The 17,059-nt window shown below is 50.5% G+C and overlaps 1 protein-coding gene across 1 annotated transcript in view; it reads left to right on the top strand.

The window, feature by feature from the left end:
- The window catches only part of PEX3 (peroxisomal biogenesis factor 3), a 61,957-nt gene that overhangs the window by 26,786 nt on the left and 18,112 nt on the right, over window positions 1-17,059 (top strand). Inside the window, exons 8-11 of the mRNA XM_078866223.1 lie at window positions 9,014-9,161; window positions 10,405-10,475; window positions 10,833-10,949; window positions 11,454-11,550. Coding sequence (XP_078722349.1) covers window positions 9,014-9,161; window positions 10,405-10,475; window positions 10,833-10,949; window positions 11,454-11,550 — 433 coding nt within the window. The remainder of the gene's footprint in view (window positions 1-9,013; window positions 9,162-10,404; window positions 10,476-10,832; window positions 10,950-11,453; window positions 11,551-17,059) is intronic.

Genomic DNA, 17,059 nt, shown 5'->3' with positions numbered 1-17,059 from the left:
GTCTCAACAACTTGGGGGACGTAGCCAACGGTGCATGTGGACAATGCAGCCAGGCCTTATCGCCTGGTTTCCAATCATGCGTATGCACCCTCCGCTCATGCAATCTCTCGTTCGCAATTTGCCGCGACCGCGAATTCAACCTCGCCGCCTCCCGTGCTTCAGTCAATTTTGCGATATTAAATTTGATGTGGTCTGCCAATTTAGATTTTGCACGTGGCTGGGAAATCCCCAGTTGGACGTCCATGGCCGGATCGGCCTCCCGCCCATACATAAGAAAAAATGGGGAAAACCCCGTCGCCGCATGAGGGGCCATTCGATAGGCCGCGAGTACCCCCGGCACCTGTAAGTCCCAATCAACCTGATCGTCGCAGACCTGTTGGCACAACATAGACGTAATCGTCCTGTTCAGACGCTCAACCATCCCGTCAGTCTGCGGGTGGTAGGGGGAAGTACGCACTTTCTTTGTACCCAACAGGTCGCACACCTCGCGCAACAAAACGCTCGAAAAATTCTTCCCTTGATCCGTCAGCAAGCGTTCGGGGGCGCCCTTGTCCAACACATAACCCTGGACAAAGGCGTCCGTCACCGCCGCAGCCGACTGGTTGGCGAGCGGCCATGCCATAGGCCATCGGGTGAAGTATTCCACGCCAACCAGCAGGAACCTATTTCCCCTCGGTGTAGCAGGAAAGGGCCCCAAGATGTCCAACGCAACCAATTCGTTTGTGCGCGAAACTTGAATGGATTGCAGCAGTGGATTAGCTGCCAATGGTGGCGGTTTTCTTTCGGCGCACCCTACGCATCCCTTAAGAATGTTCGCCACGTCGTTACCCATCCCCGGCCAATAATAGTCTCGCTGGATTAGGGCGAGCGTTTTTTGAAAACCCAGATGCATGAGCCGTTCATGAGCTGCCAGAACGACCTTACCCCGCATAGCAACAGGCACAACGAGCACGTGACCCCGGGACATGTTGTCCCACTTCATCAAAAGGCCCTGTCTGCACACCCAGGAACCGACCCGCGCATCCCCTACCTCGGGAGCGCCAACTTTTCGACGTAGCGTAAGTAGGGAGCTGTCGGACATTTGGAGACGGCCCCACTCAATGAGGGGCAATGACAACAGCGAATCCCTCCCCGTGGGAGCGTCGACTCCCAATTGCACTTTGGACAAGTTAGCAGAACCGGCACACAACGAGTCCAACCACTCTGTCCCCTCATCACTTGGAGGATGCGACTCGACAGTGAAATCCGCTTGAGACACGAGCCGTTCCTCAACGGGTAGCGGCGCGGCGTGAGCCAGCACCGTTCCCTGCACAATTTCGGCCGGCCGCGACCCCGTATTCAGGACCCTTACGAACGGCTCACTGTCCCCTCTCACCATGGTTTGAGCAACCGCTAAGTCGAGGCCCCTTCTGGCCCTGTTAGACGGCCCCAACGGCCCCCCCTGTGCCACCGCGCCCACCTCGAGTGGCTTCCTCAACCGACGGGGTACCAACATTTTCGATCCCGGGGGCACCCTTACAGTCTGAGTTGCCAGCGCCTGCACCGTCGCACAAACCGTGCGTATTTTGGTAGGGCTCGTCAAGAACGCAAGCCGCCGACCTGACGGAAGCTCAATGCAGGCCTGATCTATGAGAATTTTGATGGGCATTTTGGACAAAAAGTCCGTACCTAGCAAACAGGGAACGGCCAGCGATGATGATACAAAAATAGGGCCCGCCAATTTGATGTCACCAATGCAAATAGTCGCCCGAATCTGGCCGATGATCCCCAGGGATCCCCCATTCGCCGCATTAAATGGCACGTCTACTGGCAGAAGGGGTCTACTTTGGACGGGAAGAATGTTATAAATAAGGTCCGAGATGATGGTGGCCGACGCACCCGTGTCAACAAGCACCCGGACCTCAACCCCGTCAATGAAGCCCGTTACCACGGACGACCCGGCCGACGCAACCACGATCCTGTGGGCCAATTCGGACCACTCGACTGCTTGCGGGCCGCGTACGGACCCCCCTCGCCGAAATGAACCCCCGGCACCCAGCCGCGAACCCCCCACCGCCAAGCGGCGACCCGAATGTGCCGTGTTTGTGGACCGAACGTGTGAGGTGCCGCGACTTGCCGGGTTTTGTTGGGATGACTTGTGGCCCTGGTCGTCGTCCCGACGTGGTCCTGTGGCGCGCTGACGCGGGGCCCGGCACCCGGCTGCGACGTGACCCCGAAGGCCGCAGTTGTAGCAGACGACGGACGTCGTAGGTTTCGGTTGCTCCAGCTTGCGGGGCGAACGTGTGGGCGAACGACCTCCCGTTCTCCACTCCCCCGGACGCGATGCAGCGAAGGCCTGCACCTGCACCGCAGCTGGCTGAGGTTCGGCGATCGTGGCTGCCAGTACCGCGTTCCCCGCCAAATTGCAGACGACCCCCGGCCTGCGTTTGAGGACCTCGTACGCGTGAATGCTCGTGGCGATCGCCAGGGAGCAGATATCCATCTCGTCTGCCACGTTGATGGGGACCCCCAACTCGTGGGCCAACACCAGCAGCTGCTCCGTCACCATGGCGTCCTTCCCCTCCTTATCCATGCGGGGAAAAGCTGCGTCCGCCAAGGCGAGTAGTGCCGTGCGATAGGCGAGCGTCGTTTCTCCAGCCACCTTCCGCCGATCGTAGAACTGGTGGCGACACGTGGAGGGCGGCCCGAACACCTTCGCCATCAGGTGTAGTGCGGCCTGGAGCGTAGAGCGGGACGACCTTGCAGCAGATGTGAAGGCTGCAAGCGCGTCGTCGTCAAGCATCGCTGGCAACGCACGCAGGGCAGTGGTGTCGGACCACCCCGACATCTCCTGATGAGCGAGGAACCTTCGTTGGAAGGCTCCCCAGTCGCCCCCATCCGCCTTGAACGCCGACAGCGCGGGCAATCTTTGCTGGAGGACCCGATCGTCGTCGACGTCGGAGAGATTTTCCCGCGCTCCGCTGGAGTTGTGTAAAATGTCGGCTCGGTTGTCAGGCGCAAAATGGAGGGCTCCGGCGCGCGCTGATGACGTGGGCTGCGCTGCGCGGAGGTGTCCGGCCACGTGGCGTCCGTCTTTCCCGCCAATCGGTGGCGGCCCCCCAAAAACGGCGGCAACTTCTAGACTTTTGGCGCGAAGCGCCTTTTGGCGGGAATCCTCCAACGTCGCTTCCTCCACGACCCCCGCAGCCGTTTTTCCGCTCGCCGGAACGGAGATGTCGGCCAAGACAGCGGCGGCGGCGAGTAGCAACTCCGCCAACCGGGAGTGCGCGTCCTGGAGGCTGGTGTCGGAGGCAAGCGGAGCGTCGGCCATCACCGCGAAGTGCTGCATCGGCGGCAACTCCTCGTCCTCTACTCCCGAGGTCGGTGTCCCCGGTACGCCGTCGTCATCCCGACCTCGCTCGTGGGTACGGGTAGTCTTCCTTGTGTTCATACTTCTTGAAGACAGGTTTACTTCTGACGCCAGTTGTAATGTAGTAACTCGGCGGGAGACGACTTCACGGGTAACACACTCTTTATTTTATCAAACTTGGTTACAGGTGACTAACACCTACTTTGTATCTCGGGTGACAAACACCCACTTAGCTACTTGGCGACTAACGCCCACTGAGCTACTCGGATGACCAACATCCACTTAGTACTCGGGTGACAAACACCCACTTAGCTACTTGGCGACTAACGCCCACTGAGCTACTCGGATGACCAACATCCACTTAGCTACTCGGCGACTAACGCCACTGGGCTACTCGGATGACCAACATCCACTTAGTACTCGGGTGACAACCACCCACTTAGCTACTTGGCGACTAACGCCCACTGAGCTACTCGGATGACCAACATCCACTTAGCTACTCGGCGACTAACGCCACTGAGCTACTCGGATGACCAACATCCACTTAGCTACTCGGCGACTAACGCCACTGAGCTACTCGGATGACCAACATCCACTTAGCTACTCGGCGACTAACGCCACTGAGCTACTCGGGTGCACTAGGTCTTCAGCTCCGTCTTCGGGTCTTCAACTGGGTAACTCTCCCCGAGTGCTCTCGCGCGTCCCCCTTTATACCCCACCTGCGGACGTCGCTGCGAGCACCCACTTATTCGACCAATCGCCGGGCGCTGGCTACGATCCTCTTTTCCCACATCTCATCGTGCCTCACCACTCACTCCGCGCCGCCCCGTCATCTGTCACTCCCGGCGCGCGCGTCCACACCACGCCCACAACGCGTGCCCAACCCCGCACCCCGCGCCGCCCCGTGATCCATCACTGTCACAGTCGGCGCACGTCAATACCACCACTACACATACGGCAGCAGAGTGTTGTCACCGGCTGAACAACCCTACTGTGTCACACGCCGGGAACTCCTGCCGATCGTTTTTTTTGTACAACAGTATCACCCCTCTTCTTGGTTCTTTCGGTAAAGTCACGTAGAAGGGAAGTAATAAAATAATAAAAATAAAACATAATAAAATAATTCTCACGACGTTTCGGCCACAACGCAAGCAGCCGTCCTCAGGTGAAGACCATGTCTGTCGGGGAGACAGCGTCTGAATGAAACACCTCCATGCTTGGAGCGTATATTTAAGCTGGCTTTGAAGGGGGGAAGGGCGCCTTGACAAAATAATTTGCATATCAAGAGGAATTTAGCATATTTATGGGAAATGCAGGTATGTGATTAGTACTACTTGTGAAATGTGTAGGAGGTGGGCGGGAGGTTTTCAAAGTCATATTATGCCCGTGCATTATGCAGGATTAGCAGCATCAAAGGGAGGGGATAGGGGTAGCATTAATAAAGGGAAGGGATGTTAATAGTATGTAGCTGCAGTAACTAAACAACCACGTAAAAAACAAAAGTATAAACTACATAGTATCATCAGTATACTAAATATACTCTCCAATAAGCTGAGCTACTAACAGTAAGTAATACATTACAATTCTATGTCGCAAAAAATATAATATGCTTCCAGCTAAACTTTTTTCATTTACATCACACGGGTCTACCCCGTACTATATGCTGCCATAGACAAACCCAACATTAAATTATATACTGTATTACTATACACCACCCTATACCTTAAAATAATACATAGTGTAATATTACACTATGTATTATTCTATCCACCCTACTGTATATCATACTGCTGTATATTCACTATACAATTACGATACTATATATAGCCTTATACATTGTATTAAACATTACAATTTTATACTATTTATTATTATACAATCTGCTATACACTATACCATTGAACGTCGAGTGAAAGATACTAAGAGAAAGCAACGAAATAATTCAATGGAAGAGTGGTAGGGGACTTGCAGCGGAGCAAAGAATCCATTCCCTGCGGAGAATACAAGATATATAGTCATGCCAGTGAGTGAACTGCGGTCTGAAAGTCACCGTAAACGTGTACACAATCAGTTAAGATCCGAAATGGTTTATTACGTCCTTCCAATGATTGCTGAGCCAGAATACATCTTCTCGGTTGAAATTGTCTCTGTGTTTGTATTTGTGGATCGCCTCATGAACGAATCTCTCATGGTAGCCAGATGGCTTGCAGAGAACCTCTGTCTTGGAGAAGTCAATGTCATGTGAGCCCACTGAATTGTATCAGTGATCTGCCACGGCTGAGGTGTTTGTCCTACCGTGTTTCAGGTCTGCTTTATGTTCACGGATGCGGTCCGAGACATGTCTTTTGGTTTCTCCAATGTAACTGCTACCACAGAGGCAACTTTGTTTGTAGACGCCAGGGTACTGTATGTCTGGAACCACATCTTTTACAGACGGGACCAGATCACGGATGTTCTGTACTGTGTTGAATCGGACCTGGATCTTGTGTTGGAGATTTTTTTTGTGACCCCAGCAATGTAGGGTAAGGTGATGGTTTTGAAAGGCTCCTCAACAGGATCCTTCTTGATGGTTGGAGCGATGGCTTTGCGGATTGTGTAGTCGGAGTAACCATTAGCCTTAAGAGTATGGCGTACGTGTTGAGTTCACTGGCTTTAAATCGAAAAGTATCACCCCTATTTGTATGGCAGACACTTTGTAGTGCGCTCTGACCCAGCAGCGCTACAGTATGCGTTGCGGATTGAACAGCCGTCCCGCCAACTTTCGCGTTGGCTGGAGGTCCTCCAGGTCTACTCCTTCACTGTGTCCTACCGGAAAGGCACACAGCATATGAACGCGGATGCCCTGTCGCAATTAGCACCAAGCGACAGGTCCGTGTGTTTTTTGGGCGCGGAGCGCTGTAAGGCACCGAACGACGACTCACCCCCGCCCCTTGCACCGTTGGCTGAGGTTGCCTCCTCCGAGGTGGCTGACGGTCCTGTGGCGCATGACGCCATCCTTGGCCTTGACCTCGCGGAATGGGGATGCCTGCAGGTGGAGGACGCTTCCCTGGTTAAAATGCGCCGCCGTGTCAAGGTAACGTATGGGGGGTAGGGAACGTAGGGGCGTGTCCTCGGTCTTCCTGAGGGACGGTCTGCTGATGTGCTGGGATGGCGGCTTGCGCCGCTACAATATTGTATTTTGGTTCCACTGCCCTGCGGGGGAAGTTTGTATGGGCAGTGCACGACTGTTGCACTTGGGTGTGCACAAAACTCTTGCCACGCTCCAGCTTGACTTCTTCTGGCCGGGCATGGCAGAGGATGCAGCTGATTTGTTGACGGGGTGTGTATATTGTGCAATTAATTGTGGTCTCCCACATTAACGAGTTGGTCGCTCGAGGCATCCTTGCTCAGTTTCCTTCCACCCCTCGTGGAAATAAATATTTGTTGGTTGGCGTCGAATATTTCTCGCACTGGCCAATGGCTTGGCCCCTCCCCAACCAGTCGGCGGCTGCCATCACCGAGGCTTTCCTCGATGGCTATGTCATGGACGAGGGTGCTCCTGAGCGTCTCTTGACTGATCAGGGCAAGAATTTCTCCTCCAAATTACTGCAGGAGGTGTGCGACTTATTGGGTACTAAGAAAATACGTACATCACCATACCACCCCCAGATGGATGGAATGGTGGAGCGCCTGCATAGGATTCTTCGATGCTGAGGCATCAGGTCAGCGAGTCCCTGCTTGACTGGGACTTGCAGGTTCCCGGAGTTCTGGCTACCTACCGAATGGCTCCTCACGCGTCCACCGGCTATTCGCCCTTCTTTTTAATGTACGGCAGAGATCATGACCCCCCAATTGATGTACAACTACGTGTCGTTGCAAACAAGGCCAAATCAAATCTTTCGGAATCCATGCGCTTTAACCTTCAGAAGCTATCGGAAGTGCATGAGGCTTCTATGGTAAATTTTTATTCGCGCCAATTGGCTAATGAGCGACTACGGGGTGACAGAGCCTGGCTCCACTGCCCACAGGTACCAGTGGGTACGTCACCAAAAATGTTAAACCCTGGTGAGGACCTGTTGATGTAATTCCGGCCAGCGGAGCTGATTTGTTTACCCGTCGCGCCTTAAGCCCTTCATCGCTCCGCGCAAATTCATCCCATCTCCACAATGCAGGGGTCGAGTGTGTGACGTGTCAGACGAGCTGAGGTGTGTGCCCGCTGAGATTGGCCCTCAGGGGAGTCGTGTGATCCCGTCTTCAGGTGCCGCGCAACTGACGCCCCCCAAGTCACCACCTGCTCTGGCTCCACTGGCTCCGGACGACGGGAACCCGTCTGCCCGGCCGACTGCTCCCCGTGAGGAGCCAGGTTCGTCGGGACATTTTTCTCCCCGGGACCTCCAGGGAGACTGAGCCCACCTCCTCTGGGAGTCCGGCCATGAGGACTCAATCAAAAACTCTACAGTTTTCGTGATCCCCATACAAACTCCCACGCTGTCACTTGGTTGTCGCACTTGGCAGGCCGCATCGGCTATTGGCTGAATCTAGCCCTCGTTGTGCTTGTGGGTGTTGGTACACGGTGTGGTTGGGAGATGTTGGTGCTGGAGGGGGTTCCGAGCGTTCGCGTTTTAATGTATTTTATTTGTTTTCTCTCTCGCCTTGCTTGTTGTTCTGTACTTCCACCTTTTCCCCGTCCGTTACTGTACATTTGTAGATAGTGTATATATTGTATAGGTGGGCTGGGGTATTAATTGTTTATTGTTATTGTTGAGGCACTTGGGGGGGGGGGGTCTCCTCACTTCATTCACTAAATTATCTATTGTTAATTGGGGGGGGGGGGGGGTGATGTAGTGACATTGCTGCACGTCGCTATGTGTGGCCAGCCTGGGAAAGGCACGCCATGCAAATATATTGCCACCACGGACACCACTGAAGGGGGATGGAGTACCGCCCCTAGAGGGCCTCGGGCAGCACAGTCCAACAGTCAAGGAATGGCACCAAGCTCTACATGCAGTGCCAGCCCCGATAGGATAGGGGGCAAGAGTGCCGGCTTCGGAACGGGGTTGCAGGGGGCCAGGGCACTCTGGTTGACACCAGAGGACACGTGACTGGAGGTGTCTATCCGGGGACCCCCAAAGGGGGGGGCTGGGGGGACCACGTGTCCAGTGGAGAAACTCCTCGAGAGTTCTAGAAGGGAGTCGTGGCTAGGGGCGGAGTGAGGCCTGCCACACTGGATAAAAAGCCGGGTCCCCAGTGGAACTGGCTGCTGTTGTCTTCATGAAGAAATCTACGTTCTATGCCGGAAGAAGAGTCTCCAACACACGGACCCTGACCCGGGTTGGGGTTCCAGTTCGTTGTAGCTCACTCAGAGTGTTAGAGTAGCTACCTGGTGGTCCACCACCATAGGTTATCTGTTGGTGTAAAGTTAATAAATGTGTTGCCTCCCATAGTAAGCCTGAGTCTCCTTCTGTACCCACTACACAATGACATAGCGGAAAGCCTCCACACAATAGCTGCGCTCCATGTGCAGCGTGGCCGCTCACAGCAGCACCATGGCACACGGAGCCACTTTCTGGATTCATGGCTCGAGTGCTGTCCTGAGAAAAGGTGGACCAGGTAACCCCGTGTGATGTAGGTGCTCGTTGCTTTCCCTGGCTGCATTCAGCAATGGCTCCATGCCGCGCATCCCAGCGTGTCTCTGAGGCAGAGTGTGACGCTGCGCGAGCTGGATGGAATGATCTCGTGCGTGAGGACCCTGGTGGAGGGCGACGGGCGACAGGAGCTCAGCAGCTTTGGGAAGTTCATGCTGGCTCCGGAAGACGACGTACTAGACGGACAGGTTTGCCCCAAAACCCCTTGCTTTCCACGAGGAAACTATTCTCAGTTACTTCTGTAGGGCCTGCTTGTCTCAGTGTGATATAGAAAGTCAAACCAATTACGGACAATTAGTTCCTGAGACCCGTTCTTAAGTCGAATTGTTCCTAAGTCGGAACACAGTAATCTACCGTATTTAAATGCCCACACACACAAACGCTCACTCCCAGCATGAGGCAGACTCAATACATCTCACGGAGGATCGCTCAGCTGAACAAAATAGTGCTGTGGTTCAATTTGCAAGTGGGAGTGCACGTTTTAAGTTAATGTTAAAACAACTAATTTCATGGAAGCTGGTTCATAAGTGTGGGTGTTCATAAGTTCAGCGTTCTTAAGTCGAGAACTGCCTGTACAGTGGTCCGGTGTGGTTGGCTTGGAACCTGGTGCAAGGAAATAAATGGGGGCATTGTCCCCTCCCGTCCTAGCCCCAGCACCTGGGCCCTGCGGCCTGTGGGTGGTGCAGTAGCGGTGCCTGCACACTCGGTAGCTATGCCACTGAGAGTTACAGAGCTTCGGGGGGTGCGCTTAAATATTTTGCATGACAAAATACGTTTCTGGATCTTGGCATCTTCTAGTTGTTATCTCACTATTAGCACGGCTGTGGTAGTGCTTGACAATTTTAGGGTAACTCCACTTTTACCTCTGTGCCACTGTCCCCAAGCAATGTTCCTACCACTCTCTTCCAGATTAAGTAGAAAAATAATACTCTTTGGTTCTTTCAGGTAAAGTCACGTAGGTATAAAATAAAATAGATCTTTTTTGTTTTATTTTATACCTACGTGACTTTACCGAAAGAACCAAAGAGTATGGATCCCTGCAGTCACGAAAGCTTCAAACCAAGATAGAAAAATAATAATCCCTAAATGTCTTATGTAGAAAATAAAACGTGCTACATTTGTGACATGGTGATGTAATGGCTATCCTTCTGAAAAGGGATTATGAATATCATAGATTTGTGAAACTCCAAATATCAATAATCTTCTGCATATCCAGGAGATTTCAGTACAGCAAGTAGTTTTTCTTCAGGGTATGCTGGTTTCCTGACACAAAATACTATATTAGCCTTTCCTTGGCAATTGTTATTATATACGTACATTACAAAAAACACGGTGACGATTGTTTTTGAATATAACATGACATTGATCACGTGTGGAGATGACGATAATGATGCTGACAAAGATTATATCTTGGCATTCGTTACTGTGCAGGTGTGTGGCTCCAGGGAGGAAGAGCTGACTGCCCAGAAGATGCTGAGTGAGACGAGGGACATGATGGACAGGTAATAGTGTGGGGACCTGAGGGAGATGAGGGACATGATGTACGTATGTATATTGAACTTTCGCACCGTACGTAGCCAACCGTGCTCATCGGAGGTGTGAGGGAATGACAACAACCTAAACACAAAAATAAGTTCTAAAGAAATTCGTTTTCAATCTATATTTTAAAGTGCATAGCTCCAATGGCTTTCTAATATTGGAAAGAAGAACTTTCCTTCAGCAAGGTATTGTGGTTAATTTGTGGCAAGAACTTTGTGTATTGGACCTGAGTGAGACGAGGGATGTGATGGACAGGTAACGGCTATTGAGCGACCATGCAAACTTAGCCGTGCTTCCCCACTTCCCCTCTGCGTACACAGCATGGATTTCTGGACCGTGCTACGTGCATGTCTGGACCGAGGCTTTTTGCGTCTCATTGATGGAGCAGCGGAGTCTTTTCGGCAGGATCAGATTACCGGAGGGCGGGACATGATGGGGTACGTTCCACCACCTCCATAATCTTTCTGAATTCAGGTGTGGGAATCGAACCATTGATGCTGATCAAGCTGATTCAGTGACAAGTAGGCAGAACAGAAACAGCCATCTTCACTCTCTCTACAGGTCATTCACAGTGTGCTGCTTGGTGGCTGTGGCACTTAGAGCATTGGGTTGTTCCTGAGTCTGTGGATGCCATTGGTATGAGTGATGCTGTAATGACAAAATCACTGTTACCATTCTGTGTGGGTACCATTTGCCATTATGAGGCTCTTCTTACTTTTACTAGTTGCACACAACTACGGAAGGATCTGATGACATGCGGTTACATTAACGTGGTGGCCACAGTGAATATTTACTTGAGCGTTGTTATGTTTGCAAAAAAAGTCACAGATAATTACTTTGTGAAAATAGTGTGTAAAGTAAAACCGTATACAAATAGTAATGGCAATGCCTTGTACTCGGATTATCTTTATCGCTCGTCATATTTGTACTTTTGTGCGAAGCATCTCGGCAGAGTGGCTCCCTCTCGCAAAGGTCATCCCCATCCTTGATGCCCAGAGTCACGTTGTCTGCAGCGACGCGCCCAACCACTTCGTGCAGGTCAGTGGACGTACGATTCAGTCGGGGGCTGATTGCAGGTAGGGCCCATTGAACTAAGATGCTCTTTTTCAGTGGCAACCGGGTCAAAGCGGCAATCAAGTTACATGGCTAGGGAATATTTACAGGAACTACACATAATGGCTGGTACGGCGGTAGCTGTAACGTTATGCCTTGTATAACGTAAAAGCACATTGAATTAATCTGGTAACTTTACAGACTTTAAGGAGTTCTCAGTATGCCCTAGTGCTTGTTCTTATATGCTATCCATATGAATATTCAGTTTAATTTATTTGGTATAGCCCTGTGAGCCATTCGGCTCTTGAATCGGGTGCAACCGCAACAAACAAAAAAATGAACAGAAAAATCCAGGAAAAAACAGCAAAGTCTTCCAGAAAAAGCACCATATATCATTGCTGTGTGCAAAAATCCCAGTGGGATGCAAGTCAAACAATAACAACCATAAGACAATTTGGATTATAAAGTTATCAGTCTAACTCTGTACTACAACAAACAAATATGGCTAAACCAAAACGTTTTCGAAATCACCAAAATAAAGCTATAAAAGCAATGTAACAGTGATCATAGGAACTGTGATTGAAATTTTACAATAAACGATATACATAACAAGTACTACCAAACTTTTCAGCCATAGCTGGCTGCATGAGTCACTCCATAACAGCAGGAGTATCACCTTTAAGATCAGCACACTATAATCAAAACACAAGATCATACTTTGCAGCGGTCATCCGGAGCGAAACATTTGATTTCAGGCAACTGAATAGCAGTGGCAGCTAGGGGTGTACAACTCCTCTAGAGCAGTTTTGAGTGAAGATCTCACAGGTAGTGATCCAAGTTGCAGTTTATTGGCTATAGCATTCCAGATCCTGGGGGCATCAATAGCAAAGGTCCTTCCTCCAGTATTTATACGGCAATAAGGAATGTGAAGCTGGTAAATGAGCGAAGACCTTAGGTCACATTTGTTCTTCGAAACAGAGAGGAGATCCAGCAGGTAGTCTGCAGATTTTTTTGTAAGTACATCGTGAATAAATAAGATCTGATGCACAAGCTGTCGAACATTAAGAGATGTTAAGTTTGACCCAATGTAGAGATCACAGTGGTGGGTCCTATATGGGCAGTTCAATGCAAATCTTAAGGCCGAGTGATAAATTGAGTCAGGCTTCTTCAGTACAGTACTAGGGGCTGATTTATATACAATGTCACAGTAATCAAGTAGAGGCAGTATGGTAGCTTTTATCAATTCCAAACGGAACATAGGAGGGAAGCAGTGCTTGTGTCGATACAGAAAACCAATTTTTATTTTTGTCTTTTTACCAATGTAATCAATATGATCTTCACAATTCAGTTTTGAATCAAGGATGACCCCAAGATACTTATAGATCTTGACTTGCTCTATTTGAGCACACCTGACATACATATGCATAACATGTCGCATCAGACCTCTATGTATATGTAATGCGAGCATAAACGGGGTGGTTGCTGGCCTCCGCGCCAATCACACAGCCTGGAGCATTGGGGGGCGGAGCCTGGTTGGCGGAGCGTGTGGGAGGAGCCACTGCTCACCTCGGCTCCAATGGGAGACGAGGTGAACGGGGGGCGGAGACGGGGGCAGTACGGGAAGGAGGAGTCAGGGTCACGTGATGGGAAGGATATAGGGAGAGAGCCGGAAGAGATCGAGGAGTTGGAACGGAGCGAGAATAGGGGAAGCCACGCTGGGCAGTGCGGAAAGAGCGGCGCCATCTGCCACATGGTCGAAGACCTACGCACACCGTCGGCCAGCGGTGTGCGTGGGGTAGACGGGGCTAGCGGTGTGTGAGGGGCTAGCAGAGTGTGCGGGGCACACGTGGCTAGTGAGTGACTAGCGGAGTGTGCGGGGCACACGGAGCGAGCGGTGTGGCTGGCGGCGTGTGCGGGGCACATGGAGAGAGTGGAGCGGCCACCAGCGAGTGCTGGCCACACGGAGCGTGCGCGGGGCGCGCGGCGGAGGCGGCGCGGGTCCGGCCGAGGACCAGCGGGGTGCGATACGAAGAACCTAAATAAACGACAACGGAGACCAAGAGAGCCTGACAGAGTCGTTTATTACATATATACATGAGCGTGTTCCATCTCATTAGCCAGCACATTACATAGGAAGGGAGAGTTTACAGGGGCTGTTTAGCTCAACAGCAGGGAATGTTATAAACATGACTTTAAATAATAAGAACCAGAACTATGTACAATGGAAAAACAGTGAGCAATCCAAAATAACCACGTTACGCATAACACTCAATAGGAGCTCTCACATGGCATTTATATTTTTCTTTTTTATTAATAGTCTTTCTGTAAATGGCATTCCCAAGTTCTGGTCACATATGGCTTTAACTAATGGCATTCACAAGTGTAGCAGAAGTAATCATCAATCAATGCCGTCAATACATATGTAGTGACATAAGAAGGGAGGGGCTGCTGGGGGCTCTGGGTCCCTGGGAGGGCCAGGCGCTTAATCCCCTTGGCGCCAGGCGTGGGTTCTCAGGCGGGTCAGACGCTTAAGCCTCTTGGCATCAGGCGTTGGGTTCCCAGGCGCTTAATCCTTTTGGCGCCGCCAACGGGGGGGGGCTGTGTGTGCTCTGTGGGATATCTGGGGGCGCACACGGCCCCACCCCTCGTTGGGCTAGGCATAAAAAGGGGAGCTCCCTAGACGATCGGGGCCAGTTGTAACTCAAGACCCAAGACCCACGACCAGCCATCTGAAGACCCTGGGATGTTGTGAGAGCCAGTGGTGGGACTCTGGAACTCCCGACTCGGCGACCTTGTGAGGGCGAGTTCCAGAGCGTAGCCAGAGTAGAGTATCTAGGCTGTGTACCTAGGCTGTGTACCTAGGCTGTAACAGAGTATCAGGACTGTTGGAGTGTTGTATTGTAATAAAGGAGTTACCTCTACAAGTGTCTCCGGAACCCGTTACACATATAAAGTAGGCAGGGTCGGACTACTGAGATTAGTGATCAATTCATTCCAGAATTAGGTGCCGCAATTAAGAAAGCCCATGACTCATTGCATTCCAAAAATGTGTAATGATGGACAGAAATCTATCTGAGCTTTGTCTTGAATGTAAAAGGTTGACTTTAGAAGCCACCAGCAAGTTTGAGAGATACTGAGCAGACTGAGATTTGATTACGGGCAGTCCTCGACTTCTGTTCCTGAGGCCCATTTGTAACTCGAACAGTCCGTAAGTCGGAACACAACAATGTACTGTATTTAAATGCATATAGGTCAGTGTTATGGTTAAAAAAGGGAAACATTGTTAAACTCTTAAATAAGAATAAATATTTTACATTTTCATCTAATGCTGTAATAAATAGGGTATAGTAAGTTTGACACGTAGGTTTTCACGACCAAAATTATCCAGAGATTTTTTTTGGGGTAGATCAGGTAAATATAAATGTATAAAACTAAAATTGGAGCATTTCTCCACAATTATGGCCTTCATCACTGGAGTTGGTCGTGAGCAGGAATCCAACTGGGTTGCCGGGCTGGTAGTGTAGTGCGTTAACCGCTACTGCTACCTACACACATGTTGCACGCACAAAACAACAAATGCCATTCGCTACTAAGTAGTGGTGACATCACCACGGCACTTGTGCCAGGCTATGTGTGCTTTAAGGCCGCGTGAAGTATCAAATGCCCGCTGGCAGGAGGTCACGGGACAGATCCAGGTACCATTGGTTGGCTGACTGAGATGACTGGCAGATGCACCACCTCTGCCCCCTACTGTGCCACCTTGCTGTATTTTAGCTGCCTGGAATTCCACTCGTTGTGAGCGTCCGCTCCTCTGCCCTCCATTGTTATTAGAAGGAAACTGCCTCCAACTGTCCAATAGCATCTTTCACAAGCCTCCTCCACAGAGGCTAATCTTCACACCGCTGGTACCAGTCATTGTTAAGTCCACTCAGCTCCATGTCCTCCCTTACCACATTCCATCAGTTTTCCAGCCCGTGTTGCATCTGTGTTGTGCCCGTTTAGCCCCCTCTATCCGGCCAAACAGAAGCTGCTTGGGCATGCTGTGGCTAGGTATGTGGGCTACATGACCCAGCCAGCGCAGCCATGCCTGCACACACGCACACAAAGATAAAGACCCCCATATATATATTCTTAACAGACTGTTATGGCAAGTGCTGTTAGCGAGAACCTACACACACACCACACACACTCTTTCATTACATCTCGCGGAGGATTGCTCCGCTGATGTTTAATGAAAAATAATCTGATGGAATCTGGTTTGTAAGTGCGGATGTCCGTAAGTCAGGTGTTCGCAAGTCGTGGACTGTCTGTACTTTTCAAATGAATAAAGCCCAATGAATATTTCAGCGCACCTCCAAATAGTTCAAGTTAGCCGTGAGATATATATCATAGTGGTGTGTTCTGTAGAAGAGGTGACTAGGGAAAATCTCAGAGCAGAGTGGTATAAAGGATGTAGCTTCAATCTTGATTTGAAGCTTTCATGACTGCAGGAATTTATACTCTTTGGTTCTTTCGGTAAAGTCACGTAGGTATAAAATAAAAAGAATAGATCTATTTTATTTTATACCTACGTGACTTTACCGAAATAACCAAAGAGGATGTAGCTTATTGATGACAGTTGTAGATTCCAACCTGTTAGCTACATCACAATCATCAAGGAGTGGAAGGACGGTAGTGACTTTAATCATATCCAAACGAATTTGTATTGGGCAACAATATTTGTCTGTGAGATAACCAATTTACATTTTCTTGGTTCTTTCGGTAAAGTCACGTAGAAGGGAAATAATAAAATAATACAAATATAAAACAATAAAAATTCTCACGACGTTTCGACTACAACACAAATCTGAATCCCTGCAGTCACGAAAGCTTTAAATCAACAATTTACATTTGTTCAACATGGAATCTGAATGAGAGTGCTGAATTGATTACAAACTTTCTGTCTGCACTGTAATGGGATTTGGTGTAGACAAAGCATGGGGAGAGAGGCCCGGGGGACATCGGGGTTCACGTGGTCAGGCAGTGGAGCCTTCTCGAGGGTTCGAGAAGGGGGGCGTGGCCAGGGCGTGGTTGGCCACGCCGGAGTGGCTTATAAGCGGGCTCAGCGCGCAGAGTGGGGCTGTTGGTGCCTGGGATGAAGCCGTTGTATGAAGACTTTGAAGACACAAGCCTCCAGTCATTGTGGCCAAGCAGTAGTCTCCTGACTTTTCCACGCCAAGTAGTACCGAGTGTTAGTGAGAGAAGGATGGTGGTCACCACCTTACGTATAGAGTGTGTTGTTGCAGTTGTGTTGCAGTTGAGTGTGTGCGCCTCTGTCGAACCATTACATTTGGTGACAGAAGTGGCAAATTGTCAGTTAGCCCTAGCTACAGCGAGGCGAAATGCTCACGTCGTATGCAACCTGCCAAGAATTTCTCGGGAGAAGAGGACAACGGAGACTTCATCCCTCCAACCGCCCCAGGGATGGCGACCCCGGAGAGTCCTGCCGAGGCTT

Source organism: Lampetra fluviatilis, chromosome 22 (assembly GCF_964198595.1).
Source record: "Lampetra fluviatilis chromosome 22, kcLamFluv1.1, whole genome shotgun sequence".
Taxonomy (NCBI): Eukaryota; Metazoa; Chordata; class Hyperoartia; order Petromyzontiformes; family Petromyzontidae; genus Lampetra; species Lampetra fluviatilis.
This window is presented reverse-complemented; position numbering and strand designations above follow the sequence as displayed.